The sequence below is a fragment of the Falco peregrinus genome, chromosome 7 (assembly GCF_023634155.1).
Source record: "Falco peregrinus isolate bFalPer1 chromosome 7, bFalPer1.pri, whole genome shotgun sequence".
NCBI lineage: Eukaryota > Metazoa > Chordata > Aves > Falconiformes > Falconidae > Falco > Falco peregrinus.
Genome location: NC_073727.1, coordinates 63,732,480 through 63,758,130, shown reverse-complemented (window position 1 = coordinate 63,758,130; position 25,651 = coordinate 63,732,480). Strand labels below are relative to the sequence as shown.

The following is a 25,651-nucleotide window of genomic DNA, read 5'->3' as shown; positions in this document are numbered from 1 at the left end:
ACAGGAGTGCCTGAACTGTTAATTTTAGTTATACCTAAAGCTGTTGAAATTCCAGCAGAATTTAAGATCATTGTTTTCAAGATTGTAATAGTGTCTTGAGATTTGTCTGGTTGGGCACCTAATATGAATTACAACATATGACAGTTTGGATGCATTCTTTCATTTAAAAATCAAATTCCCAAATGGAAATTCATAGAATATTATGTTTATGTGTTTGTACAACAAGAACTCAAGCTGTGTACCGATAGCTACAGCATGACAAAGCTTCAACAAAATGAAGTTAATGCAATTTCTTTTTTCCATTTAACCAAAAGAGGAAGATACTGCTGTTATTGAATGTTTGATTGCTGTAAGCTGGCTAATTTTATATTTGCATTAGCTGCTGTTAATTATACTATCATGCATTTACTTTTTAATGAGGAAGAAATTTATTGATACTGAGAGACCATGCAGAGATATTCAAAGGTGGTATACCAAATTATAGAGAGGGTGGAATAAAAATCACAGCTGAAGTCTGGAAGCAACTAAAGAATAGAAATAATTTTACAATGTTACAAGAGAAAATAGGTTTATCATTTGACAGTGGGCTTTCATTTGAGAACTGGTGAATGAAACCAAAAGGTTAACTATACAAAATGTATTAAATTGTAAAAGGAAGCAGCTCTCCACTGTAGAAAACTAAGCTGTAGTAATTAATATGCCACCAGTGTTATAGGAAGATGCCTTTTGTAAATCTCTATCCTAGTAATAGAGAGGTGATGTCTAATATGTTGCTTTGCCTCTGCTTATCCTAATTTTGACAGCTGGTTCAGTGTTCCCCTAGGAATAAGTAGTACATTTGAGGTGATTTGTCTTCATCTCTTCTGGAGTCCCCTCTAGTTACCTAACATTCTTTATTGTGGGAGTATGGTGTCTAAAAGTTGCTTGTGTATCATGAACTAGATAAAGTTTGTGTGCCTTTTTATTCCCTTTCAGAATGGCCACCTCGCCAAAGATCTTTGTAATGTACAGGCTTTATTGTTTCTGTTAAGAAGCTCTCAGAGGCCTGTTGAGACTGATATTTGGTTGTGCAACATTGCTATAGATGCTTCTTGGTTAATTTCTGGTCCCTAGAATTATTGGATAAATGCTGAAAAAGTCAAAGGAGTGCTGGATGGGGAGATATAGGTCTGTTTATGACAGGCGTCCTCAAACTTTTTAACCAGGGGGCCGGCACGCGGATGAAGTGGCAGGCAGTCATCTGTGGCTGCTTGGTTTCCACCCCCCCCCCCCCCCCCCCCCGCCCCAACCCCCGGCGGGGGGGTTCTGTAAATACCGGGGGCCAGACTGAGGACCCTGGGGGGCCGTATCCGGCCTGCAGGCCGTAGTTTGAGGACCCCTGGTTTATGACATCCAGTTGATCTATGCACACACCACAGAGGTTTTGATTTTTAGGGTAGACTAAGTGCATCGTATATAGGGAAAACTTACTGTTTAGTTTTTCATCATTTTATAGAGATTGCAGCTGGAATGTATGCCTGGTTCAAGTAGAAGGTTTGAAGACTACTAAAACTGAATTAGGCCATCGATAGACCAACTTTTGAGTTGTGGTGTTTCATTTGTTGATTACTCCTGTAAATAACTAAAAACTCTCTATTCAAAAAGCTTGTCAAATGGAGAATAAAAGGGCATTATGTTCTGCAAAGATTAATTCTTGTTGGCTCTGATGGTGTATAAAAGGATTTAATACTAGGGGAAAGAGTACTGAATTGAGGAATCTGCAAAAGGAAAATCCTTCAGCCTAGCTCATCGTAAATACTGTTGGGTAATACAGGGGGAGGATCAGCCTCTTCCAGCAGCTGGGCTCCAAACCATGAAGGGCTTTGAAGGATGTTGACAGCAGACAGAAATGCAAAAACAAATCTAGAGAAAAGTCTCTGGCAGGCTGAGGACCAGAGAATTTTGACGCGGGTAAAGGGATAGTGAAGCTTATTGGGTGTTCAAGGCAGTCGTCATTGGAGTTTTCATTGATATCACTTTGTTTTACAGAATGATGTATCTTAGGGTGTTGAAGCATGTAATACTAAATACATGATATCAATATAAGAAATTGGCTAGTGCAACTGGAAGATTAAACAATAAATAAGGGAGTTTTATTTACACAACCTTTTGTTTAAAAATGAACCACTGTAAAGAGTAAGTGCATCAAGTCTATTCTGTTGCTTACGAGATCTGTATTTAAAGTCCAGTCATCTTGTCTTTGAAAGCAGATGGCTGTAATATTGGTGGTGAAGTTATGAAAAGAGAAGGAAAACATATTTTGCAGTATAAAAATTGTTTAATGCAGGAGGTGGATGTGTTCTAGAGAAATATTTGGCATAAGTGGCCTCTATTCTTTTCTCTTAGGCAAGAGGTTTTATTATACAAAAATGCTTGTTGTCTTTCTGCCTACCCCCCCACCTTAAGTAGTTGTTGTATTTCCAACTTATTAGCGTACCAAACCAGAGACATACCACCCATTTACAACATACTTTATGTTAAAAAAAAAAAAAAGGCGAGAGGAAATTGAATGATTAATACACAGATACAGCACCTTTTTTGTTCAGTGTGCAAGGGTATCATGTAGTGACTTGTCTTAATGATGCAACATTTTGTAGGCTCTGAACCTCTGATTTGGAATTTCTCTTTACTGATAGAAGTGGTTTGTTAGAGTATTCTGATTTTTAGGCATCGCTTCTTTGTTTTTATAAAAAATAAAGTAATTGTACAAAGTCATCATGCTCAAGTGTGTTTTTCTATACAACATTGAGCAGCATCAAATTTTCCAGCTTCTGCCTTTGCAACAGAATTACCTTTTATTTACAAATATTAATTTCCTAAAGCAGTGGTATTACCTTTCTACGGTGCATACCCATAGCTTTATGCACAATAGTTTAGAGCCAAAATGTTTACTACTTTTTTCTGCCACATAGACCAGTGCTTGTTCAAACAGATTGCCTTGGCATTGGGCCCATAAGAACCACAAACCCAGATGCTGGAGAAATAATGCTTTTGTGGAAAGGGACTTTGCAGAGACAATTTTGCTATAAACCTGTCCTTTTTATTGCGTGTCTGTCTCTGTACCTTCACAGTCTGTTAAATAGACAGGTCTCATGCCTAAGAGCTTATTTATGCAAATTAACTGTCATAGCTACTGTTGAATATAATGTTCTGGAACATTTCTTCACGTGCACACTCCAAATAAAGTACCTAAAATGTAAGTTTTTAAAGTTACTATTCTTCTAGAATACATGCAGAGGGTAGCATGTCTTTCCCCAGACTATGCCTGTGAGTTTTTTTCCACCCTTTGTATCAGTCCCTCCCTGAGTGTCCCAAGTGATCAGTGGAAGGAAACTGGAGAGGGTTTAGAAAAGAAAGTAATAAATGGAGGGAGGAAATGACATAATAGGAAAACAGAAGGAGGATTTTGGAGGGGAATAACACATTTTAGGAAGTTTTATACCACCTTCTGTAACAGAAAAGTGGATTGAGGCCAGCAGTGTAGACATTTAATTTCTAACAGAAAAATAACAAACTGAGATAGAATGTCTGTGAATGTCTCTGATCTTTTGAGTCAGAGAGGATTAATTACAGCAAGTATCAGATTGCTGTAAAGATACACCAGAAAAGCCAAACAATTGTGCTTGCTGGATATGAGTATTCAAAACTTTCTATTGCTGCTTTTTAATTGAAATCAGTCCAGTAAGGCACAAGAGCTGATTCTTGCGCTGCTGTCTCTACGGTAATTATTTAATCACTTCCGTTTTCCTTATTAACTGGCAAAGTTTCTTCCTGCATCCTTTTGGTTTTGGGAAGGACATTCCTATTTGTGTTCAGCAACTGCAGCAACCTCTAGCATTATTTCTCAGAAATACTGGAATGGGTAAAGTACAGAAGGATTTATGGCTGTTGAGTAGCCCCATATTTTAAAGCAAATTGTGAAAACTGAGAATGAGATTACATTTTCTGTTAAAGATATAACGGTTAAGATAATTGTTTGTATCGGATCTGAAGTCACTATGGTAATATTTTATATGTATCTATGTTTGTTAGATGGGGAAGAACATAGGTTCCTGTCTCCAGGATTATTTTTCACATAGCAGGAAGATTTATTTCCCAAAATTTTGTTACCACTTCAGCAGTACTTCCAAACATTTTTTTGTTGTTGTTGTACTTCCAGTAGACTCTATTTCTTAAAAAATACTGAACAAAAAAAAAAGAGAAAGAAAAAAATGGTTACCTTGAGACTTTTCACAAATTCAGATCCAGTTCTGTGAAGTTTCAGCAACCCCCCCATCTAAATAACCAAAAATGTGAAATAGTTAATTTTAGCCTTTCTAAAATGAAGCTGCAGTTGGTAAGAAGAAAGGAATGTATTAGAGGCTTTCAACTGTTTTAAATAAAAAATAAAGACGATGACTGACTCCTTCCCCTTCCTCCCTCACTGCTTCCCACAGTAGGCTGTCGTGCAGTCATGCAGGCACTCATACTGAGCTGCGAGAAGTCTTTTCTTTCCCTTGTAGAGTTCAGAAAGTTGGGCTTCTTGTTTTGCTTGAGAACAGCCTGTTGGGCTGTGTAGTGTTTCTGGTTGAGTCTCTCTCTGTCTTTTCTTCTTACACTGATTGCTGGAAACTGGGAGATAATCCTGGGGAAGGAAGTATACATCCTTTTCTGTGCTTGCTGACCTAAACATCTGCTGTTGGCCACGACTGACAAAGGATATCAAGTTAAATGGAGGTTGATCTGACCCAATATGGCTATTTTTCTCTTCCTGTACAGATAAACAATTATTTGCTGGGCCACAAAGGAATAAGGCACTGGTATAGGGACACTTGCATTAAGATGAAGACCTAGACTTCTGCTGCAAGCTTGGCATAGAGGGTGTTTAATGAACATTAACTGCTGGAGCCTGGAGACTCTCCATTTATGCTGCTACTGCCTGTTTTTTTCCCCATACCCTTTGGTTCTGTAAAAGGTGCCAAAATCATTGTCGGGATGTTCAGTAACTCAGTTTCTGACTTCATGCTTTTTTTCCTTGCCCAATTAAGTATGATAAAAATAGAACATACAGATAAAAATAGAACAGTTTTTCCCCCCGCTCCACTGACAAAAGCAAATAATATATTCATTCTTTATGCCAGCCTGAAATGTGTAAAATGTATTTATTTATTTGAGCCAATACACCTTCCAGAAGAAAGAAGCCTGTATATTACACAGACCTATTTAGACAATATAGATTTTTGGATTGATGCTAGTTTTGAAGTTCTTTTGGGGAAGAGGGGGAGCAGCAGTGAGGTATTTGAACATCTGATGTGTCAGGACAGATTGTGGCATATAAAGTAGGACATAGAATAACATTTCGGGAAGTTTCAGTAACCTCAGACTGATTTCTTCCTGGTAAGAAAATTAATTGGCACATTTTATTGTTCAGAGTACAAAGCTTTGAAGCAGCTAAAATGGAAATTGGCCTTTGGCAAGTGAAACTGGACCTTGTTTCTACATGAGGAAAAAAGCTTTGCTACTCATCACTGATAGTCGAGTTCTCTCTAGTGCTCGTTTTAAAAGCCATGTTTTCTTTTGTTTGTTTTGGTATGCTTGTCCCCCTGCATAGTATACTTACTACAGACATGTTTGTTGCTCAGTTCTCATCAGGCACATAGAACTTTAAAATAATTTGTGTAATGATTTGAATTGCTGCTTTTACACTCTATATGGGCCTCAGAAATTTCCTTCATTATTGTAATTTTGAAATTTTCAGCCTGTGGCATCCCAAATACCTAACACTTGTATTACTGAATACCTTGTGAAAAGTACATGAGCAGTGTGTCCGAAGTGTATTTGTGATGGGTGCCAAAATGTTAGCCTTAACTTGCTAGGAAAAAAACAACTTGAACAGTTTTAAAAAAATACTTGCATATTGCAGGTAATTTTAGTGTTGGGGTTTTTGTGGTGTATATGATCATGTATGGTAACATCTTTTTAATCGTTTTCACTGTGTAGCCTTAGGTTGTAAGGTAAAACAGTTTTCAAGCAAAATCATGTTTCTGTGCCGTTTTAAGAGAGATTGGCTGTGCATTTTGAAGAGTAATACTGATAGGAGTTCCAGGTTTGGTAATGAATTTCCTAACATTCTTGTATTTTAATCAAATACTGCCATTTATTTAGAAGTCTTGATATTCATGTCAAGAGAACAAGTTTGATACCAGGCTGATCATAGCATAATTGTTTTAGACTTGTCAAACAAGTGATCTCTGTGATCCCTAGATACGCTGCAGCAACACCACATAGATTCTGATGTAAAAGGTATTTTACCTTAATAACTGTTTTACAAGATTAACATTAGAAGTCACATAAAAGTAAGCGAATAGAAGACACAAATACTGTGTTTGGAAAAATAATGCACTGACAAGGGCACGCTCAAGAAGGTCACTTTCAAGTTTGTTTCAGTTCATGCTGCATAGCACCACTTCTGTAATGATATACCTCCTTTTCTTATGTACTGTATGGAATGAATGTGTTTTTCCCTAAATCAAAGCTATATTTACAGTTGTTAGCAAGAGGGAAGTCTGAGCGCTCATCAGCAAAAACTGAGTGGGACTATGAAAGTGATTTTATATGGCCTCTTTGATTACATTGTTCTGAAATAAACAGATGCCAAAATAAACAGTCTTGCAATAGAGTTTTTTGAGTCAAAACTAGAAGCATTACATGAGAGGACAAAATGATCCCACCATGTGAGTTACATGATCACTTCTGGTTCAGAAGTTTACAGGGCGTTTAAAATCGATAAAAAGAAAAGCTAGAATATGCAACATCAGAAGCCATTTTAAATTTCACTGCTTCTGACACTGTACTGAAAGTGCACAAAGCAGTTGAATTGGGGGAGGGTAGCATTTTGGCATGTGTGTGAATAGGTTTAGCATATGTATATTTATGAAACAAATACAGGATTAGAAGTTCAAAGTATAATAAAGCTACAGGTGTATTTAAACTGATTTGTAAGTGCTAAGATTTGGACAAAGAAAAGGATGAGAAAATACCGAAGAACTGTACTACAGACAAAGAGCTGACACTTTAATCTTTTATGCTGAAATGACTCCTTTGAAATACTAGTTGTGAATAAGCACCAATGTCTTTCAATTAAACAAATGCAAAGTCCCCCTCCCCATTTTTTGGTCTGTAATCAAGACTAAAATATTGTATTAAAGTTGCAAAGTTTTTCAGTATTTTGTCCATTAGTCCATAGGTGTACATAGCCCCTCTTAAATGGAGCATTATGAAAAGACTTCACAAAGGAATGGAGGACTAGAAGAAACCTCCTACAGGACCAAGTCTAGTTTCTTACCACAATGGGAAAGAATAATATTTTATAAATTTACTCAGGTACCTCTTAAAATAGCGAGATACCTGTTACCCTTTATTTCCTGTTTGGAAAGCTTTCCAGAATTGGATTTGTTTTTCCACAATTTCTAGTCGCAGTTTATTCAGGTACAGCTTTCACTCAGCTGTTGTTATGCTTCAGCTTAAATATTTCCAGGTGTTTATCCCTTTTTCCTGTTTATTGCCAGCAGTAAGGAATTTATGTAGGACCCTTTCCATTCAGGAGAGAAGAGGCTACCTACACCCTGTCTGTCAGGGTAACCGAACAAGCACGAGGTACAGACAGTCAGTGCTATATTATCCAAACAAAACTGTATTGATCATTAGTTGCCCAGATAATAGCCCTAACAAGCTTGGGTGACTGGGGATCATTTCAGGAAGGCAGCCTGGTCTTCCTACATTTTGTGCTTTTTAATTTTTTAAAAATATTTATTTATTTAAGCATTTTGTGCTTTTTATTTATTTATATTTCTGTAATGGGCACACTCCAGTTCTCTCTAGCTATCTGCTTGAGCTAGCCAATTTGAAGTTTGCTACAGCTTATTCCCAGTAATCTAATTACAAACCCAGAGCAGTTTAAGAAAGACTTTTTATTCCATTCTATACTTCACCTAGTGGTGGATGAAAGCAACACATACGTTGCTTCCCATTTTGTGTGTGTAATTTTTCTGTAAGTGTTCTATCACAGTCAAAAATCCAGTGGCTGAGAGATGTGTAAGCTGTCAAGATCAACATTTTGGGCCTACACCTTTTTTGCATTTCAAAGAGTATGTAATATTTAGTGACTTCTTAAAATTTGTTTCCTTGGTTTTGGTAGAAGGAGATCTCCTGTATGTTCGTTTCTTTGTTTTTCATGGCTATAACACTTTGGTACCCTGTGGTGATTCTTCCATCATCTGGTAAAACAAAACAATTTATTCTTCTGAGTTTTTTCTGACTGATTTCCCAGTTCATATGTGTATTTTTCCTTTGGATACACACCTTTGTCTTCACTGTTGAATTTCTTCCCATTCTTATTAATCACGTCAATGGATTGAATCAACAGTATTTCTAAAGAATGAAACGTAGGTTATTTTTGTGACTATTTGTTCACTTGGCTAATTACAATAGTCTTTTAGGTTTTATATGTAAATAAAATTCCATGGAGTACTGACTGTCACAAATCACTTCAATTCCCCACTTTTTTGATTTTCTTTTTTGACTGGGAGAAGGAAGAAATGATGAGTCCATGTTGCCTCAGTACAAAGGTAGAATACTTTGCTACTGGGATAATTTTGGTCTGTTTTTCATGGCTTTGGAGTGGATTATCTATCTGAACAGAAGCTGAACCAAGTCCTCAGCTAGTAAAGTCAGTGTTAAGTCAGTGTTAGTGAAGGTGTTATTTAGCCTGCTTCAGTTGTACTGGTTTTCTGAGTATTTCGGCATCATTCTACAGGCGCACTGTCTGCTGACACCATACAAATGTGATAGCAGTTTCCAGGTGAAGTTACAAAGCCTGTTCTATTGTGGTGAATGAATATGTGAAGAAATGTTGAGACTAATGTAATGATAAGGGTTAAAAGAATGTAGCTGGTAGAGGTAACTGTGTAGTAAGAGTGCACACCACACTCTTGCATCTACTGAGTTCTTGTTTAGGAATGGCCCTGGGGGATTCTTCAGCGGGAGTACCTGGGTACTCATTCCTGTTTTTCCCATTGTGTTTTCCTTTGTGTTGTGTTTTATCAAGAGGATGCCAGATAGCCAGAGTTGGAAAGTTGACGCAACTGAAAAGTAACTTTCCCCCCGCCTCCCCTTGCATCATTTTAGACATGGATTGCTTCTCTCCTGTGGTTCACGACACATCCTTGCAAGCATCTGCACTGGCACAGCTGAAGAGGCAGGCAGGGGAAGAAGGGAGGACCCAAGGAAGCCTGACCTGGCAGTCCTGTACATTTTCACCACATCTGGGCCTTAGGTTTTGTTTATTCTGTTGCCCTCAGTACTGTCTGTGGTTGGTTTTTTTCCGTGTCATCGTTGTTACAAATTTTTTTGTGGACCAACTGGCTGAGATAACTAGATGCTTAAATTGTCATCATGGTATGTTAGGGATGTTAGCTATCGTTTCTGTTGGACCCTGGCTATGCGGTGCCTCACATGTTTGCTCTTCTACTGCCTAATCCCAGTGAAAGCGGGAGTTGGTTGAGAGAAGCTGCAAACCAAAATGATGACTTTCGTTGAGGAAAAGGACCTGAAGTTTTTTTCTTACTGAGAGTCTGTGCTTTCTGACTGAGGCAGCCATGGGCCAAAAGATTTTATGAATCCATAGGTCTGTCTGGATCCCTAACCACAGTAGTACAAGTTGTTCGTAATTAATCCAATGTGTTTATCCTTGCAACGCTTCTGGTTTTTAACAAGTACTGACTTCTACTGCCCGTCCAAACTAAGGTGCAAAGATGAAATAACTTACCAACTGCACGCACAAATCTGAGACTTACCTGGGAAATGAATCTGTAACTTCTGAGTCTCTGGCTGTCAGCCTCCTCTTTGGGGTGGGTTGGGTTGGATGAGTGAGCGAGCAAGCGGCTGAATGGTGCTTGGTTGCCAGCTGGGGTTAAATCACCATAGACTGTTACTTGTAAGGCTTGTAGTTGGAGACATTCCTTTAGCTTTGTCTCCAAGAGGGTAATTGCCCTTTGATGCAGTCTTTGATGAAATTACCATTCCTCTGTACTCAGCTGATTGGATGGTGCTTTTATGAGGTTATTTTTAGAAATCACGGAGTACACAGTGAGGGAATGTACTTTGTGTACTCCCATCCAGGCAGGTGGCTAATCTAACCTTTGAGATCTCACTGTATACAGGTTTGTTATAGTGAATACAATTCAAATTGCTGAAGAGGGTGAGAGAGCTGATGTGACCTTTATGGGCTTTCTTAGAGTTTTTTTCCCTTTCCTCTGTACTTGGAATTCCAGGTGAAAAGGCCTGTGCACTTCTGCTAATGTTTCAGATGTGATCTCTAAAGATGCTTGAGGTAAAACTTCCAATTGATATAGGAGTACTGTGACAGTGTAACATTAATGTTAAGGCAACATCAGAATCTGTTGGTTTCCATGGAATGCTGCAGAGATTTTGCCCAGCGATTTGTGGTCTGAATGGATTCAGTTTAAGAATACTCCCAGAAATGTGAGAGAGAATATTTCTCTTTGCATTCAGTATGTTAAAATAATTGGATACGGTCCTAGGGACTGACTTTTCTGCATCATTTCTGTTACACAAATTATTAGCAATAAAACAATGGTAGATCAGATGTGTAGCTGCTGTGATGCACTGAAATCTTTTGAATGAAAACTGGAATGAATTTGGTGCTTTTTGTTTGCTTTTTTAGCATGTATCATGCTAAACAGTTCTTGTAATACAATTTGTAGTGTTCAGCGTTGTTCTTCAGTGGAGTCTAAAGACATACTTAAATTATCTTCCAGTTTCACAAAGTGTTGGGTTGGGTTTTTTGTTTTGTTTTTTAACCACATTTGTGGGACCATAATTCTGCTTTTCTGTTCCAGAACAATTGTACATTTTTGGATCTGCCCATATTTCACTTCAGTAAGCAAAATGGTTGCCTGCTTCCATTGCACTTCTTTCTTTGAAACAAATTGACTATAAGTGCTTGAATCTTCTGGACAGGATTTAATCTTGAATTTTATGTTGTGTTGCTGAAAGCTTTGCCTAGTGATAAAATGTGTGAAAGATATTTGAGAGATAGGCAATTTATTTTGTTCAGCATAGCAGTGAAAAAGTTCATATGGTTGGAAGTGCAATTAATTAACTAAATTATCTAGGAAAACTGAAATTAAATTCCATCTTTAATATTTTGCCTGGGGAAACAATACTGCTTGTTTCTTCAGCAGTGTCAGAACATACGATGGGTTGGAACTGTTTTAAGCTTCTTTAATAATTTAACACAGGAAGAAGATACTGTGTAGATAGTTTCATTTTAGATGGTGTTGAATATATGTGATGCTGGTCACCAGCAAAAGAGGGAAGATATTTTTTTTTGTGGACGAGGGGACGAAACCAGTTGTGTGGATGGGGGTAGGAGCTACTAGCAAGTAATTGATTAATTACAGAAATAAAGTTAACTAACATAATAGTGTTATAATTACAGAAGGTTTCCAGAGTACAGGTTTACCAGAGGACAGTCCAGTATTTCACATTTAATTGTTCTCTTTTGGTTTAGGCTCTGGATGTTGACCGAACTGTTCTCTATAAGATGAAGAAATCTGTCAAAGCCATAAACATATCTGGTCTGGGTAAGTACATCATAACTCCTGGTAGTTTGAATCGGTGAAACTGGAGGATTTAAACAGTCAGTCATCTTAACTGAATCGGAAACAGTTATATAGGTAACTCTGAGAAGAGAAAACGTACATTTTAAATAACAGTCTTGAACTAGCTGCTTGATCATGAGCTCAGTAAGGATGAAATTTTGTGAGGTAGCTGCACCTATCTAGCTGGCTTACTGCTACCAAGTGGGGAAGCTGTGCTCTCCTCTTTCCACCAGGTCTGGGCTACCTGTTCCTCCTGCCACCCCCTCATGCTTGGCAGATCCTTAGATGAAATTTTTAGCTCATATAAAGCTGCATATGCAGTGAAATCAACTTAACTGGGATTAGATGAGCACCTGAAATGGTAAGGCATATGTATCATTGAGAACTGAGGGCATGGAAGGTGTGAAATTACTCTCTTTGGCAGCAGGAAGAAGCTGCATTGGCTCTACTGCTTAGTGAAACCTCACCCTTCCTGGGGGCTTCCAGTTATGTATGTTGAGAACTTCGTGACAAGGGAGAGCTGATGAGCTGCAATTTTTTATCGTCATCATGCACAAAGTCAGATATTTCTCTTACAGTGCTGATAAAAATACAAAGCACTGTTGCTGTGTGCATTTTTTTGTGTGTGCCAATTTCTTGGAGTTTTGTGTGTTCATCATCTTTGACAAAATAACAAAAGCTTTTGTTTTTGTGGATCCAGCAGCATTTTGTAAATAAGAAACAACATTTGTTTTTGTGAATCAGAAACAGTGTTTTGTTGACTTTTGTTCTGGCTATGCAGTTCATAGCAATTAGAGCTAACAAAACCTGTATTACATGCAAAATAGATAGGCCTGGCAACCTTGGAGAGCCACCAATATCTGACGGAACTTGTGGGTATGTTGGTGTTCAGGTAGAAGGTTATAACAAGAACTGCTGTTGTGGTATAATTCTTATCAGGCAATTGAAAAGAAGTTCCTTCTTGCCTAACGTAATGAAGCTGTTATCTTTTGATTGTGGAGAGTCCAGTTTAAGATTCATCTGCAGCTGTGTCATGTGTTTACATGTTTATTTGGCACCCTTCGGGTTTTTGGGCATTTTGGGGTTTTTTTTTTTTGCATTTGTGGGTGGGTTGTTGGTTTTTTTATTAATTTTTGAGTGCTTGAGTATGCCTAATAATCAGTGTACATGTTAAAGCATTATATCAAATACTACAGTTTTTGCATAAAATCAGTACCTTGTCTAGTTTTTAAATTCATGCTGCCCAGTCTTGACAAGAAAGTTTTCGAGGCATTTCTCTTCCACCAACAAAAATGTCACTAACCCAGCCACTTGCCAGCCCTTGGGGTTTCATTTGACAAAATAAAAACTGGGGCCCTGCACTCATAAGAACACAGTTACTGGATTTTTAATATAGGTTCCCTGAGCATTAAGTTTACATGTTTTGGCTTTCTTTTTTAATGTGTGAATTTAGGAAACCATTATAGAGGATTAGATAGTGACTCCAATTTGTACATAATTTTGTTTCTTACTTAAAAAAAGCCTCTAAAACCTCAAACCAACCTGGCTCATTTCATTTTTTTGATAGATCCCAAGCCTTTGGTTTGTGGAGAAACTTCTAATATTCATCAGGAAGAATCCGTAATGCAGGGAAAGTATTTTAGAAGGTTCCACAAAAAAATGCCATTTCATATTCTTCAGAAGCACTTTTGAAGTACCAGTTCAGCTAACAGTATTGCTGCAATAAGTATCATCAGCATTCCGGGGAATGTCACCGAACTGCTGTTGAGCTGCTGCTTTGTTGGCTTTATTTAATCTTATACATAGATCCAGAAGAATTGGTCCCTAGGGTGCTGGGGAATAGAAAACCCTTGGGGATATTGTATGGAATAGAAAGCTCTTGCTTGTTTTGTAAGGTAAAAAAGTCAGCATGGTTCACCTGCATATTGCACATCTAACTACAGCGAATGGTAGCAGCCTTTTCACCTTGTTTTCATGCAGTGGCAGCCTTCTCTTTTTGCTGTGTGAATTGTGCCCTGACCTCCACCCTCACCTGGTTTCAAATATGCTAAGCTGGATGCAGGAAGCAGTAAGAATGCAGAAAGCAATATGGAAATAATTCAGCTTGCTGGGTAGCTGTGTGAACTAGAGGAGTTGCGACCTGCCACATCCTGTTGTTTGCTGTCTGTGCCAGTTTGTTCAAAGCTTGTTCAGGTGTGTGTACATCACACAACAGTATTAGTTGAACATCCTTACTTCGTCCTGCAGCTCAAGTAGCAAGAAGTTTGGTAAGTGCTCAGCCCCTGCTGTTGATGCTGAGGAAAAATAAGTACGATTTAGTGCTAGAGTTTAGTTTTTAGTTGAATAGCTATATGCAAACAATCTTTCACAGGCTGCAAATTCAAGCGCTGATGTTAGAGACTTGTAGAATTAATGTCGTTTGTGTAACTTTAGTTCTACATGTAAATTACGACAGTCTTTAATTACACGTTATTATACCACTGCTCCACAGTGTTTTATTTTCATATATTGGAAATGAAATAAAATTTGTAGCTACTTGAGAAGCAGAGTTCTTAAATGGCTGTCCGAACAGGAATGTGAACAGACAGGCTTGTTTCTAAGTTGAAGCGTGCTAAGTTTAGTGTGTATAACTAATTCATAGAAATTTGGAGAAAGGACATTGCATCAGGAATCCTTTGGATATTAAATGCATTGACATACACAAAAGGGCTTGAAATGAAACTGGATCATTGCTTGGGTTTATCCTGGTCTCATGTAATGACCAAGAACGGGTCTTTGTTCTTATTAAGGCCTAATCTGTTTTCTAGGGTGTGGTTTCTTTTCCTGACTTCCTTTGAAGTGTTAGAAATTTGCCACAGCTAGAATAAGAAATGGGCAACAGTAACTTTCTCAGGTGCCAACTTGGTGTGCTTTGTCCAAAAGTTCCTTTGACAGGAACTTAATGCCTGTCTACACAAACAAGTAATCTGGTGTCCTAGGAGTGAATTAGTAGGCCAAAGTAGTTAAGACTGAGGCCCCTCAGATTTCCATTATATTTGAATCAGGAGAACTTGCTTTAGGCCCAGACTTCGTCTTATTCCACGGGCTGAATAATCCCCCAGCATGCATGGCTCAAAGCATTTTGAAGGGCCGAAGCATTAGGTGTGTGCTAGATGACTTACATTGATCAGCAGCCTGCACAATGATTCAGAACCTGCTGTCTCAGTTAAGCATTGGACCACTTCTGGGGCAGAGCTGCTGGTTTTGTTGTCTCGGAAAGGTGTCTAGCTGTTGTGAACCAAAACTGCTTTGAAAACTGAACTGGCCTGTGGTAAGCGCAGACTCCTAGGATTTGCCTCACATCCGAGTGCTGCTCTGAATTGGAGAGCTAACAGACAGAGGCTTTGCCCTCATCTGTAATGTAGTTTGTAGACCCATTTCCTAAGTCTTACTTGATCTGTTGCCTTCTATTGTAGAGATCCAGAACTCTGCCAACTCACTTGATGTCCTCTATTTCTTTGTTCAGCACACAGTTAAAATTAGAGAGCGATAACAAAAGATTCTATGAGATCATTATAATGAGTTGAGAATTGTTATGCAGTCTCCGGTCCAATGCGGAAGTATTGTGGGTCTTTGTAGAATGGGTATCTGTCAGATGATTGTCTTGTCTTGATGACATATTGTCCATTGTACAGCATGTGGATAGATAGACATAAACCAGAATTAGTGAGATACGTCATACTTCTGGCATATCAGCATTAAAAGATAAATAATGAATGTTTAGCATATCAAGTAAATATTTTTAGCAAGAAATCATCTGAACAGTTTTTTTTTAAAAAAAACACTCAATTGTAATTTCAATAACCTTTTATCTACTGATATTTTCATGTTCTGTTCTTTTTGAAGCTCATGTGGAAAACGAAGAACAGTATACACAAGCACTGGAGAAATTCGGAGGCAACTGCGTTTGCAGGGATGACCCAGATTTGGGAACAGCATTTTTAAAGTTTTCTGTGTTTACAAAGGAATTAACTGCACTCTTCAAAAATTTGGTAAGAATTACTTAAGAAAAATATGTAGAAATTTTAAATCCATTACAAAGGCTCTATTTCTGAATTATAATAGCTCTTCATGTTGAAGACAATTTGTGTTTTAGCAAGCAGTGTTCTTAAAAAATTCTCAGCTTAGGAAAACGTTTCATGCTCTAGCCTTTCCTCTTGCAAAACTCAAAGAACATGAAACAACCCAAATGACCACAAAAATCAAACCAACCCAACAAAAAACCCTCTTCTAACAATTCTCATGTCTAAAAGCTTCCCACAATAAAGTAGTTATAATGTGTATCATAAAACACACATATCGACTTGCTTTAAAATTCTGAAACCAGCAAAACCCAGCTTGGTTTACTCTGCATTCATGTTGCTTTTACTTTTTCACACTTTTCATTTGTGTTTATAAAGGGAGATTTTAGTGTCCCTGAAAGAGTCTTTTGCTTCTTAGGGAAGAGTCAGGAAAAACAAAATCAAACATAACGCTGTAATGACAGTATTGTCTGCTGGGGACCAATCCTGCAACTGAAGCCAGTAAGATTTAAAAACACTCTTCAGTGAGCCAAATGGGATGGAGCCAAATGGGCGAACAGGAGTTTTAATTATGAATGGGGAATTTTCAGCCTCATTCTGACATTAATCAGAGGGCACAAAAAGAGCAGATTCTGACTACATTCTACTAGCTGGAGCTTTCCTATGTCTAAGTCCCAAATTCACTGGAAACCACAGAACTCATAAACCATAGGCTAGGAAGGGGAGATGACCCAGATTCCTACAAGCATTTAAAAATCTGTGCCTGCTGTAATCAATGGGATGGAGACGCATCAGATGCCTTTGTGAGTCTAGACCAAATGTCTGTAGTTTGCAGCCAGCTGGTCATAATCAGTTCTTTGGGGAATGTTTCCAGCTGATGGGATTTAGGACAGTCCCATTCACTCCCTGATGCTGTCCTCTTTTTACCCATTTGTGATATTGATGAGAGAGAATCTAGCCCCAAATGTACTTGATCAACCCTGAAATATATTTCCTAGTGGTCATATTGATTTGAATATATCTGGAGTTACAAATATTATCTGAGATTATATATAGAAGAGGTATCCCTGCTGAGTGTCAGTCAGTTATCCTGAGTCTCCCATACAGAGGCAGACTGCTCATATGGAAGGGGAAATGGAATTCTTCTAATTGATACCTTCTGTTGACTAAAAACCCCTCTCTATCATGTATTAATTGCAATATGGTGACTTCATTAGGCAAATGGATCTGGGAAATGTGATCTTTAGGTGGTTTTAAAAAGCAATCTACTAAAAGCTGCACCCCCTCCTCAGAAAAAAACTTTTAATGTATTATTTTTCAAGAAGACTTTTAAAAGCTAAAAAATGTTGGCATTTAAAAAAAAAAATCTTAGCTATTTGTTCTCTTCAAAACAGTAATTACTATGTTTGCAAAATGTTTCTGACAGGAATAGCTTTTCAGCCAAAAACTGGAAAGCACAAGAAAAACAAAGTATCTATAGGAAACGAAATGTGTGTTGTTATTACCTTTTCTTACCCACATAAACTTTTGTGTGTCTTCTCCAAGGAATATTTCTGAATCTTTTTGCTACGTACTGCTTTTTCACTAGCAATTATGTATTTTTGCTTCAGTTTGTATGTGTAAGAAGAGGATATGTCTTGAGATAGTAGCTAAGTCTTTAGGTTTTTTTCTCCATTTATTATTTGAGTTTTCTCTATTTTTGAAGCAAATAATAACTTTGGATGGACATGAATGTAATTTAATTTTGTTGTCGTTAACATTGCGATAGCATAGGCACCTTCTCTAATACTGTCTGGTGAAGGACAGGTCTCTGTAAGGTTCTGCTCTTTCCTATTATGCTTCATATTGTTGAGGTTTGAAGCTTTTTGTTTTCTCCTGACTGGCAAAACTGAAGATACAGAGGAACCTAATGGTCCCTGAATTTGGTGTCTTTCTAAGGAAATAGTTTCCTCCAGAAAGAAGTACATAAGAAAAAAAGATGTAAGCTTCATTATTGCTTGAAAATACCATATGTATAAATAATTTTAGAGTTATAAAATAACTCTATTATAGGAGTTATTTTATATAATTAAAAGAATTATAAAATAGAACTATAGTTTTATGTAGCTTTGCCTATTAGAAGTTAATATCACTAGAATAAACTGTTGGTAACTTGTCACTTTGAAAGTTTGTTCATAAGTTCACTGATGGGTGTCTAGTTTAAGAGGTTACAAGGGTATTGACTAGTGTAAAAAGTCCTATACAGTAGTTGGAAATAATTTGGGTTGCTGTCTTTTTATAGTCACGGGCATATGTGAAAGAAGCCCCATGTATTCTCACGGTGTGGTGAAGTATTCAGCTCTGAATTCTTTCAGCATGTTAGCAGTAAAACCATCCCTCTCCTCTGGGGTTTCCTTCTAGCACTGAACACATTTTGGTTGTAAATAGTTTCATCCAAAATGTAGCTAGGGCCAAACAACCTTCTGCTTTTAAACAAAAAAGTTCTGAAAGGTACTCTGTTTTTTAAATAGACCTATCCCTATAGTTTCATAGGGCGCTGAGTTTCCACAGATTTTAGCTGAAATGAGTGAGGGATGTGCAAGGAAGTGAGAGGACATGTTCAGACTGGAACAGATGCCAAAGCTATTAACGCTGGCAAAGCTGTAGGGCTACTGTCAAGTTTTGCTTTGTCATATATTTTGCTTTTGTTTCTAGAAGCTGATGTGTTCTGTCAGCTCTTGGCCTGGGTGATGTTTAGAGCTGTAGCTCTAAAGTTCTTCTGCAGAAAGATTTTCCTTGAATTTGTCTTTAGCAAGGTGAAGGAAAGCTGTTACAAAGTTGTTCTGCTTTAACAGGGTTTTAGGTTGTTGTTTTCTCTAGTGTTTTTAAAGTTTTCCCCAAAGACTTTGATGGTTTTGTGGACTTACCAAGGCATCAGTGTTTTAAAATACTTCATTAACAGCTGAAGTTTTTTGGTTTTTTTCTTGGAATCCAATTATTCAGTTGTAAGCTATTCAAGTTAAAGTTCAAGTCTTGGGTTTTTTGTATGTGTTTTACTATGCTTCTTTTATCTGTGCACTTTTAAGTACTGCATAAAACTCAAAAAACTTTGAAGAGCTTTGGTTCTTCACAATTGAAGTGATTTATAAACGTGTTTTTAAGAGGAGAAATGACTTGACATATACTGTATTTCACGACCTTGTAACTACTCACTTTAGACTTTCTAACACATTGTTTGCATGGTCTGGATCACTTTATGATATACTGTGCGTTGTTTTTTTTTTCTCTTGCCATAGCTCCAATATCAAGCTACAAACTTTTCTTCAACTTCTTCTGGATTAGAAATGTTTTTAAGAAGACTGATCTATCAGTATGTCTGTTTTTGCTAGTGAACTATAAGAAAATACTAGAGGCATTTTCAAAGGTAACATGGTACCTTTGGTGGCATGTACAATATTGCTTTTCGATGGTAACCTTGGTGTTAATTCCTGATGGAATGGTAGCACCCACAGTTCCCAGGTAGGTTAGGTCTGCATGGCACTTGTTTATAATGTTAATTACTCTGTCTTAATAAATTTAGTGCCAAGTAATAAAGTGTGAATCTTAATATGAAAATGTTAGGACAAGGAAAGGCAATGTGTTTGCACTTTAAATGTTTTTTCCTTTAGATCCTATTCTTAGATTGCTACACCAAGAAGAAATAAAATCTGTAGTTGCCTGTCATCTTTGTCAGCAGTCCTTGAAAAGGATTTGATCTGTGAAGATGAAGTAGCTACTTAACGATTTCTATTTTCTGTATTTGTTGTTCTTGTACATACTCTTGTCCGTTCTTTTTCATTTGTTTAAATTTAAAGCTAATGAGACATGCTGGAGGACTGGAATCCAGTATTTCCGCTCTGTGGAAGGTAGCTGGGAGGAAGAGATTCCATGTGGGAAGTTTTACTGTTAGTAATCCTTGGATTTTTAGCCAGGAGAGATGGAAGAACAGTGTTAATATTTTTCTGACCATATGCTCTTGTTTTACTTCAGTTTTTTAAAAGTAAGAAGAAAGGAGATTTGATTACATGTAAAAGGGTAACAAATAACAAATCTGAAGGAAATACCTTTTCTGTATTACATAATGAACTGTATTATGTGATTTATGCTCAGAATTTTCTTTCCAGGGTAATATTTCACACAAAGTTTTTAAAAAATGTTTGGTGCCTGAACCTTCACAAGCATATTTTGTTTAGAAGGACTCATCTTAGTAAGTGCATAAAAAAAGCTACAGATAGATATATTTGAGGTTTGGAGTATTGTATGTGAAGCTTAATGATTTAAGTTGTGTTGTTTTGCTTTTCACTGTTACCCTTGAGGAAAGATTGGCTTAATGGTGAGAAGAAAAAAAGGAGAGTGCTGCTTGATTTACGTCTGTAAAGATACAAGATGCAATAATTCCTCCTTAGTGGCATGGGTTCAGCTCTACCTGGAATGTTATCTTTATTTCTTTCCCCGAAAGATAATGATCCAACTGGAAGAAACTCAGAGGACAGTAACAAAAAATGATCGGAGCTTGAATAGTTTGATTTATGAAGAAAGCTTGGAACAGTTGGAAGTGTGTGGTTTGCCTCACAAATAACTGATTGTGGAAGAGGAAAATAATAAATTGCACGTAAATGGGATCTCACTGTGGAAATATTAGATGAAGTGTCCCAGAGAAAGTGATAGAAGCTTATTGTTTAGATGTTATAAACTAGGTTAGAAAGCATGCAGTTGGGAAGTCTCCTCCACTGGCAAGGAAGATGGGCTGGAGTAACCTCAAGTCTCTTTCTTCCTTTGCTTTTTGAATTCTTTAATTTATGCTTTTAGAATTCTTGACTTTATGCTTTTAAGAATACATTCTAAAAAGTATTTCCTGTCATTTTTGTGCTTGCACTTCCTATTAGAGAAGCTCCTAGCCTGTAGTTTGTATATTGGTGGTGGTGCAGGGACTGTTTCCAAGTAGTACATGGTGGCCACACTTGGTACCTTGTGTGAAGGCATGTTTCTAGGCAGCTGAGCCAGCAGATCCATGTGTGGGCAGATAGCGATGTTCAGCTCCTGTTTCGCTAAAGTCACTTTTCCTATGGCATATATGGGTGGTGGGTGATGTCCACCTCAGCCACCAGCCTGGTGTGATGCAGTTTGTGCCATGGGGGACACCACTGCGCTGCACCTGGGGCAGGGTGTGAGGACAGCAGAAAGGCAGTGTTGTGTCCTTGTGTATGAGAGGGAAGCATGGTGCAAAGATGAAAGTTTGTGCTATAAGCCTTTGTTACATGGTTTTCTGAAGTCTTGGGGTTAGATGCTAAAGCTTAAAGGTCAGACAAACAGTGTCTCTTCTATACTGGATGTTCTCACTTCCACTTGCTCCCTGCTGCGTTGACTGGCCTTGTTCTACTAAAGCTCATATCACTGGGAAAACTTTTGGAAAGTATTAAATCCAATAGTACTTGCCATAAAAACATGAAAATAACTTAAATAGTGATTTGTTGGCAGGCAGTACTGCCACCATCTGTGCACACCCAAGTTCATGGGTGGTTGAGAAGCCCATAGCCAAGTACATCGACTGCATGTAGAATGTAGCAATGGCAATAGGAGTCATATCATACACCGTTCAACTACCTGAATTTTAGTTTAAATTGAAAATGTTTAAAGATCTGCTCTGTTTATCTGCGTGTTAAGGTAAGTATTTTAATTTCTGAAGTAGTGAAAAGGCTTTCATTTTTTTGGCTTGGATTTAGAAAGCAAAACCAATTCAGGTACTACAGGCAACAGTATCCAAAGCTCTTCTGGAAAAGACTCATTAAAAATAATCAGGAGGGCTCTCGAAAGAAGAACGTCAGTGTTTAGCCACAGGCTCTTAAACTACTTGAAAATCTTCTTTCCCCTTTGCAAATGTTGGCTTCCCTGTTGCCTCTACCATCACTTCTGGCAGCTACGTGTTTTGTTTATTTTTACGTTCTCCCTACTGACATTTCTTTTTCTCCTCCTCTGAGCCTTCTCCAACTTAGGAAGTTTTAATTTATTACCCTGTCTGTGTCGTCTTATCTTGTTGGAAGCTGTCAGAGGAAAACTGCGGGTCTGCCAAAGCAGCAGTGTTGGAAGTGGAAACCAGGTCAACTAGGTTTTCAATATTTTTTTTTCCTTTTTTCCCCCCAAACACATGGAACTTGGTAGTGTTCCTCTGAGGCAGGGTGACTAATTTCTGTGAAGCTTTCCTGCACCTTTGAGTATGTTTCTTTTTAAAGAATATTTTAAAACATAAAAAAGTCAGAGTAGAGGCAGTTGCATACATTTTGGCTCCCTGTATACACACAGAGTAGGAGCTGCAGCGTATTAATGCCTCTCTGAGTTCCAAAAATGGGTCTGTATTTTTAGATAGTTCAGCTTAAGCTTCTCGAGAGAAGGGAAAAAAAATGAAAGATCTTTCTTCTTTGAATCGCTTGCTGATTTATAAATATGAGCAAGTATGATTCATCTAGCTAGGTTAATAATGACAAGTTAATGCATTATGTATGTTTACATTTGTTGCAAATAAAATAGGAGTATAGGGAATACAGTAGACTAGTAATAATATACAGGTGATAGCACACAAAAGGAATTAATTCGAATAGGCAGGCATTCTCCAAACTGTAAAAAAAAATGAAAAAATGTTCGTTTTTTTCCTCCTATTCTTTTAAGTTGCTTTGGACTTCATGCCCCATGACTTGAAGTTCTAGGAAGTATCCAGAACTGTTTGGAAGGCTGATTGATGTTTATATGAATGTGTCTGGGATAATACTTCAGGGTCTGACATTATTTTTCTTTTTTGACTTAAGGAAGAAATAGTTGTCTTGAATCTGCTGTTGAGAAATGCTTTATTCTTGCTTTGTACCTATTTGTCTGGATTTTAAGGTAATTAAATGGAGGCTATGGAAAGTGTTGATCTTTAGGTCAGACATTTGACTGCATCATACTTATAAAACAGAATAGCAAAGTAGAAAACTTTGTATAGAATGATATCTTAGATGAGACCTCTTCTGCTTGTCCACCTGGATAGCCATACTGGGTATGTGTCTACATGTTCCATCTGTCTTTTTCTAGAATAATTTTTTATTTCTTTACCTGAGTTTTGTGTGATGTAAACCTTTTTGCTTATCTCCTATATCTACAACATACAATTTTATTAACTTTGAGCATGGTTATGTTGATATGCAGATGTTATAGTACTGCTGAGAACCTACGAGATGGATGGCCTCCAGCACTGCCAGCTAAGCATGTGTAGATGTTGTTCCTTCAATTTTTATGGGAATTATTTGGGGAAAAAAACCCAGAGAGAGAGCTGAAATTTAACTTGTTGAGTCCTGCAGCTTTTTGGGAAGGAGGAGAAGTAGGGTGGGGGAGGAGAAATGTGATTTGTGATAAGAGTTTTAAAGACCAGGTTTTCTATATTTCTCCAGCCTTCCCATGCAGAGGCGATCTCTTTAACCTCTGAAATTGATGTACGTTCACTTTCTTTTTGGTTGCTGGCTGAAAATTCAAACAAGTTCAGTAAGGTAGCATCTTTGAAGAGGAAGGGTGGGGGTTTGGGGTCTTTGTTTCTTTTAATAGCAGTACTGCTGGGGATGGGACCCCTGACTCTTCTCTAGTGAGACCACCAAGTAACTATAGGGTGATAATGTTTTGTATTTTTCCATTCTGGGGAGGCAGAAGCATGACCATTAGAAAAAAATATTCTTGAAGTTCCTGTTGTTGTCCTTTCTTCTCTGGATGGATTATACTAAAAGGACCTTTGATGTTCCTCATATTGTTTCTGAAGAAACAAGCTTTTGTTGCTATATGATGCAAAATTAAAATCCATCTTCATATATGCATTTCAGTGTTTCTTGAAAAAAATCACGTTTTAAAAGAACAGCTAATAATAATATCCAAAAAAGAAACCCATCCCAAAGCAACCTTCACCAAACTGCTGCAAAAGTTATTCTGTTTTTTTCCATTGTGTGGTTCTAAAATACTCTGGTTTTTACTCTTGCATGCAGTCCATTTGAAATGTCACAGTTTAAACTCTGTGTCTAGACATCATGGCCCATACCTTGAACATTTTCTCTGAATCATAAAGGATTGGACATGAAGTCTTCTTTTTTCCTGGTGTATGCTACTTACTCCTCCTGTCGGTCTTCATTCTTTTTCCTTATCAAAATAATGTCATACCAATACTGATCTAAAACCAAGAGTATTTTACTGCTGTCTTAATTTGAAATTTGTCTTGAATTACTTACTGAAGATGTCATAAAATCTTTGCTTCAAAGTTTGAGAATAAAGATAAATAAAGCAGATATATTACATTTTAAAAATAAATGGAAAGTACTTGAATAGTGGCTTTTTCACAGGCCAGCATTCTTTGTCTTTGTAACTTCTGTTAGAGTAAGGTGCCTTGTATTGTGAAAATTGCAGGTACATTTTATGGAATAGGTCTGAAGAGACTGGAAAATAAAAAAGTTCAATATAAAATATACTGATGAACTTAAAATGTATAACTGCTGAAAAATTGTATGATTGTTTTCATGTAATTTAAACAGTGAAATCAGGCAATGTAAATACTAGTGGTCTTACTTTGCAGTCACTGTTGGATGAGATGTTTATCATCAGCAGTAATTCTGCAGGTTTCCTGCTGGCTTGCGTGATAGTGTTTCCAGAGTAAGTCTAATTAACTCATGTTCCCTCCATCTTTGATTACTGGCTGTACTGGTAAATATCTCCATAAAGCAGGGTTAGGAGAATAATGTCTTAAGATTTCACTGTGGAACTTTCTGAAATGCATGAATTAAAGCAGTGTCTGTTCTGCATTAAAATATATTAAGAAGTTTTAATGTAATTTTTTTGTTACAGATTCAGAATATGAACAACATAATCAGTTTTCCATTGGACAGTTTGCTGAAGGGAGATCTGAAAGGAGTGAAAGGGGTATGTTCTTATTTATAAATAAATATACATATATTGTTGGTACAATATATACATTTAGCTAGTCTATTAATCTTATTTGATGGAAGGAATGGGTTACTAAAGTAACATAGTAGCTTACCAACCAGGAGATGTTGGGGATTTTTTTGTGAATTGAGTCATTCCTGTTTGTGGTTTCACATACAGCATGCTCTTGACTGTGTATACAAAACAACATTTTACAAGCTTTAGAAGCAGCCCTGAGATATAGATAAGTGGAGAAAGAAGGGTAAGTATTTGGATATTTACTTAGTTGAGAAGGGCATAGTACTTTATTTAAAAGGATTGTTATTAATATATTTATTTAGCATTCTAAACCTACCTGGAACAATACAGATTATTAAGACAGACATACTAGGCTGCATGAGCATAGGATTTTTCTTAACAAAGCTGAAATCTATTTGTGCCCTGAGGATGTTTCCTATTTGAAATAATAATAACTTAGAACTCAAGTAATGATAACGTTTATAATAAATTTCAAAGCCTATAGCCAACAAACTTATTTGGCTTGTGCTTTATTTACTGTTGAACAAACAGGAAGTGACTGGCAGCTATTGTTCTAGGACATTGAAAGAAGAAAAATACGCATAGACTAAAAATGGTCTGTGTAAATTATTGGAGGATAAATAGATTATTTAGTAAAAGATGCCTATCATCTTTGTGTTGCTTACCACATTTCGCTCCTCTTGTTCTTCTCTTTTTCTGTGTCAGAATATATATACATTTGTTACAATACACTTGCCCCATGTTCCTGACTTGAGAAAGTAATCAAGTGTTGCTTGAATTAATTTCATAATTGTCAAAATAACTAGCTGACATGTAAGAATTAGTTCCTGATCTGTAGTTGCAAAGTTTCTCCGATGTCTGATAGTTAACGTATTGGTTTTGTAGTTGGCTGATCTCTGGAAC

The 25,651-nt window shown here is 37.3% G+C and overlaps 1 protein-coding gene across 3 annotated transcripts in view; it reads left to right on the top strand.

Annotated features, from left to right (window-relative positions):
* The window catches only part of ASAP2 (ArfGAP with SH3 domain, ankyrin repeat and PH domain 2), a 96,083-nt gene that overhangs the window by 12,414 nt on the left and 58,018 nt on the right, over positions 1-25,651 (top strand). For all 3 annotated transcript variants that reach the window (XM_055810619.1, XM_055810621.1, XM_055810618.1), the window contains exons 2-4: positions 11,612-11,684; positions 15,588-15,733; positions 24,632-24,706. In XM_055810619.1, the coding sequence (XP_055666594.1) occupies positions 11,612-11,684; positions 15,588-15,733; positions 24,632-24,706 (294 nt within the window). The remainder of the gene's footprint in view (positions 1-11,611; positions 11,685-15,587; positions 15,734-24,631; positions 24,707-25,651) is intronic.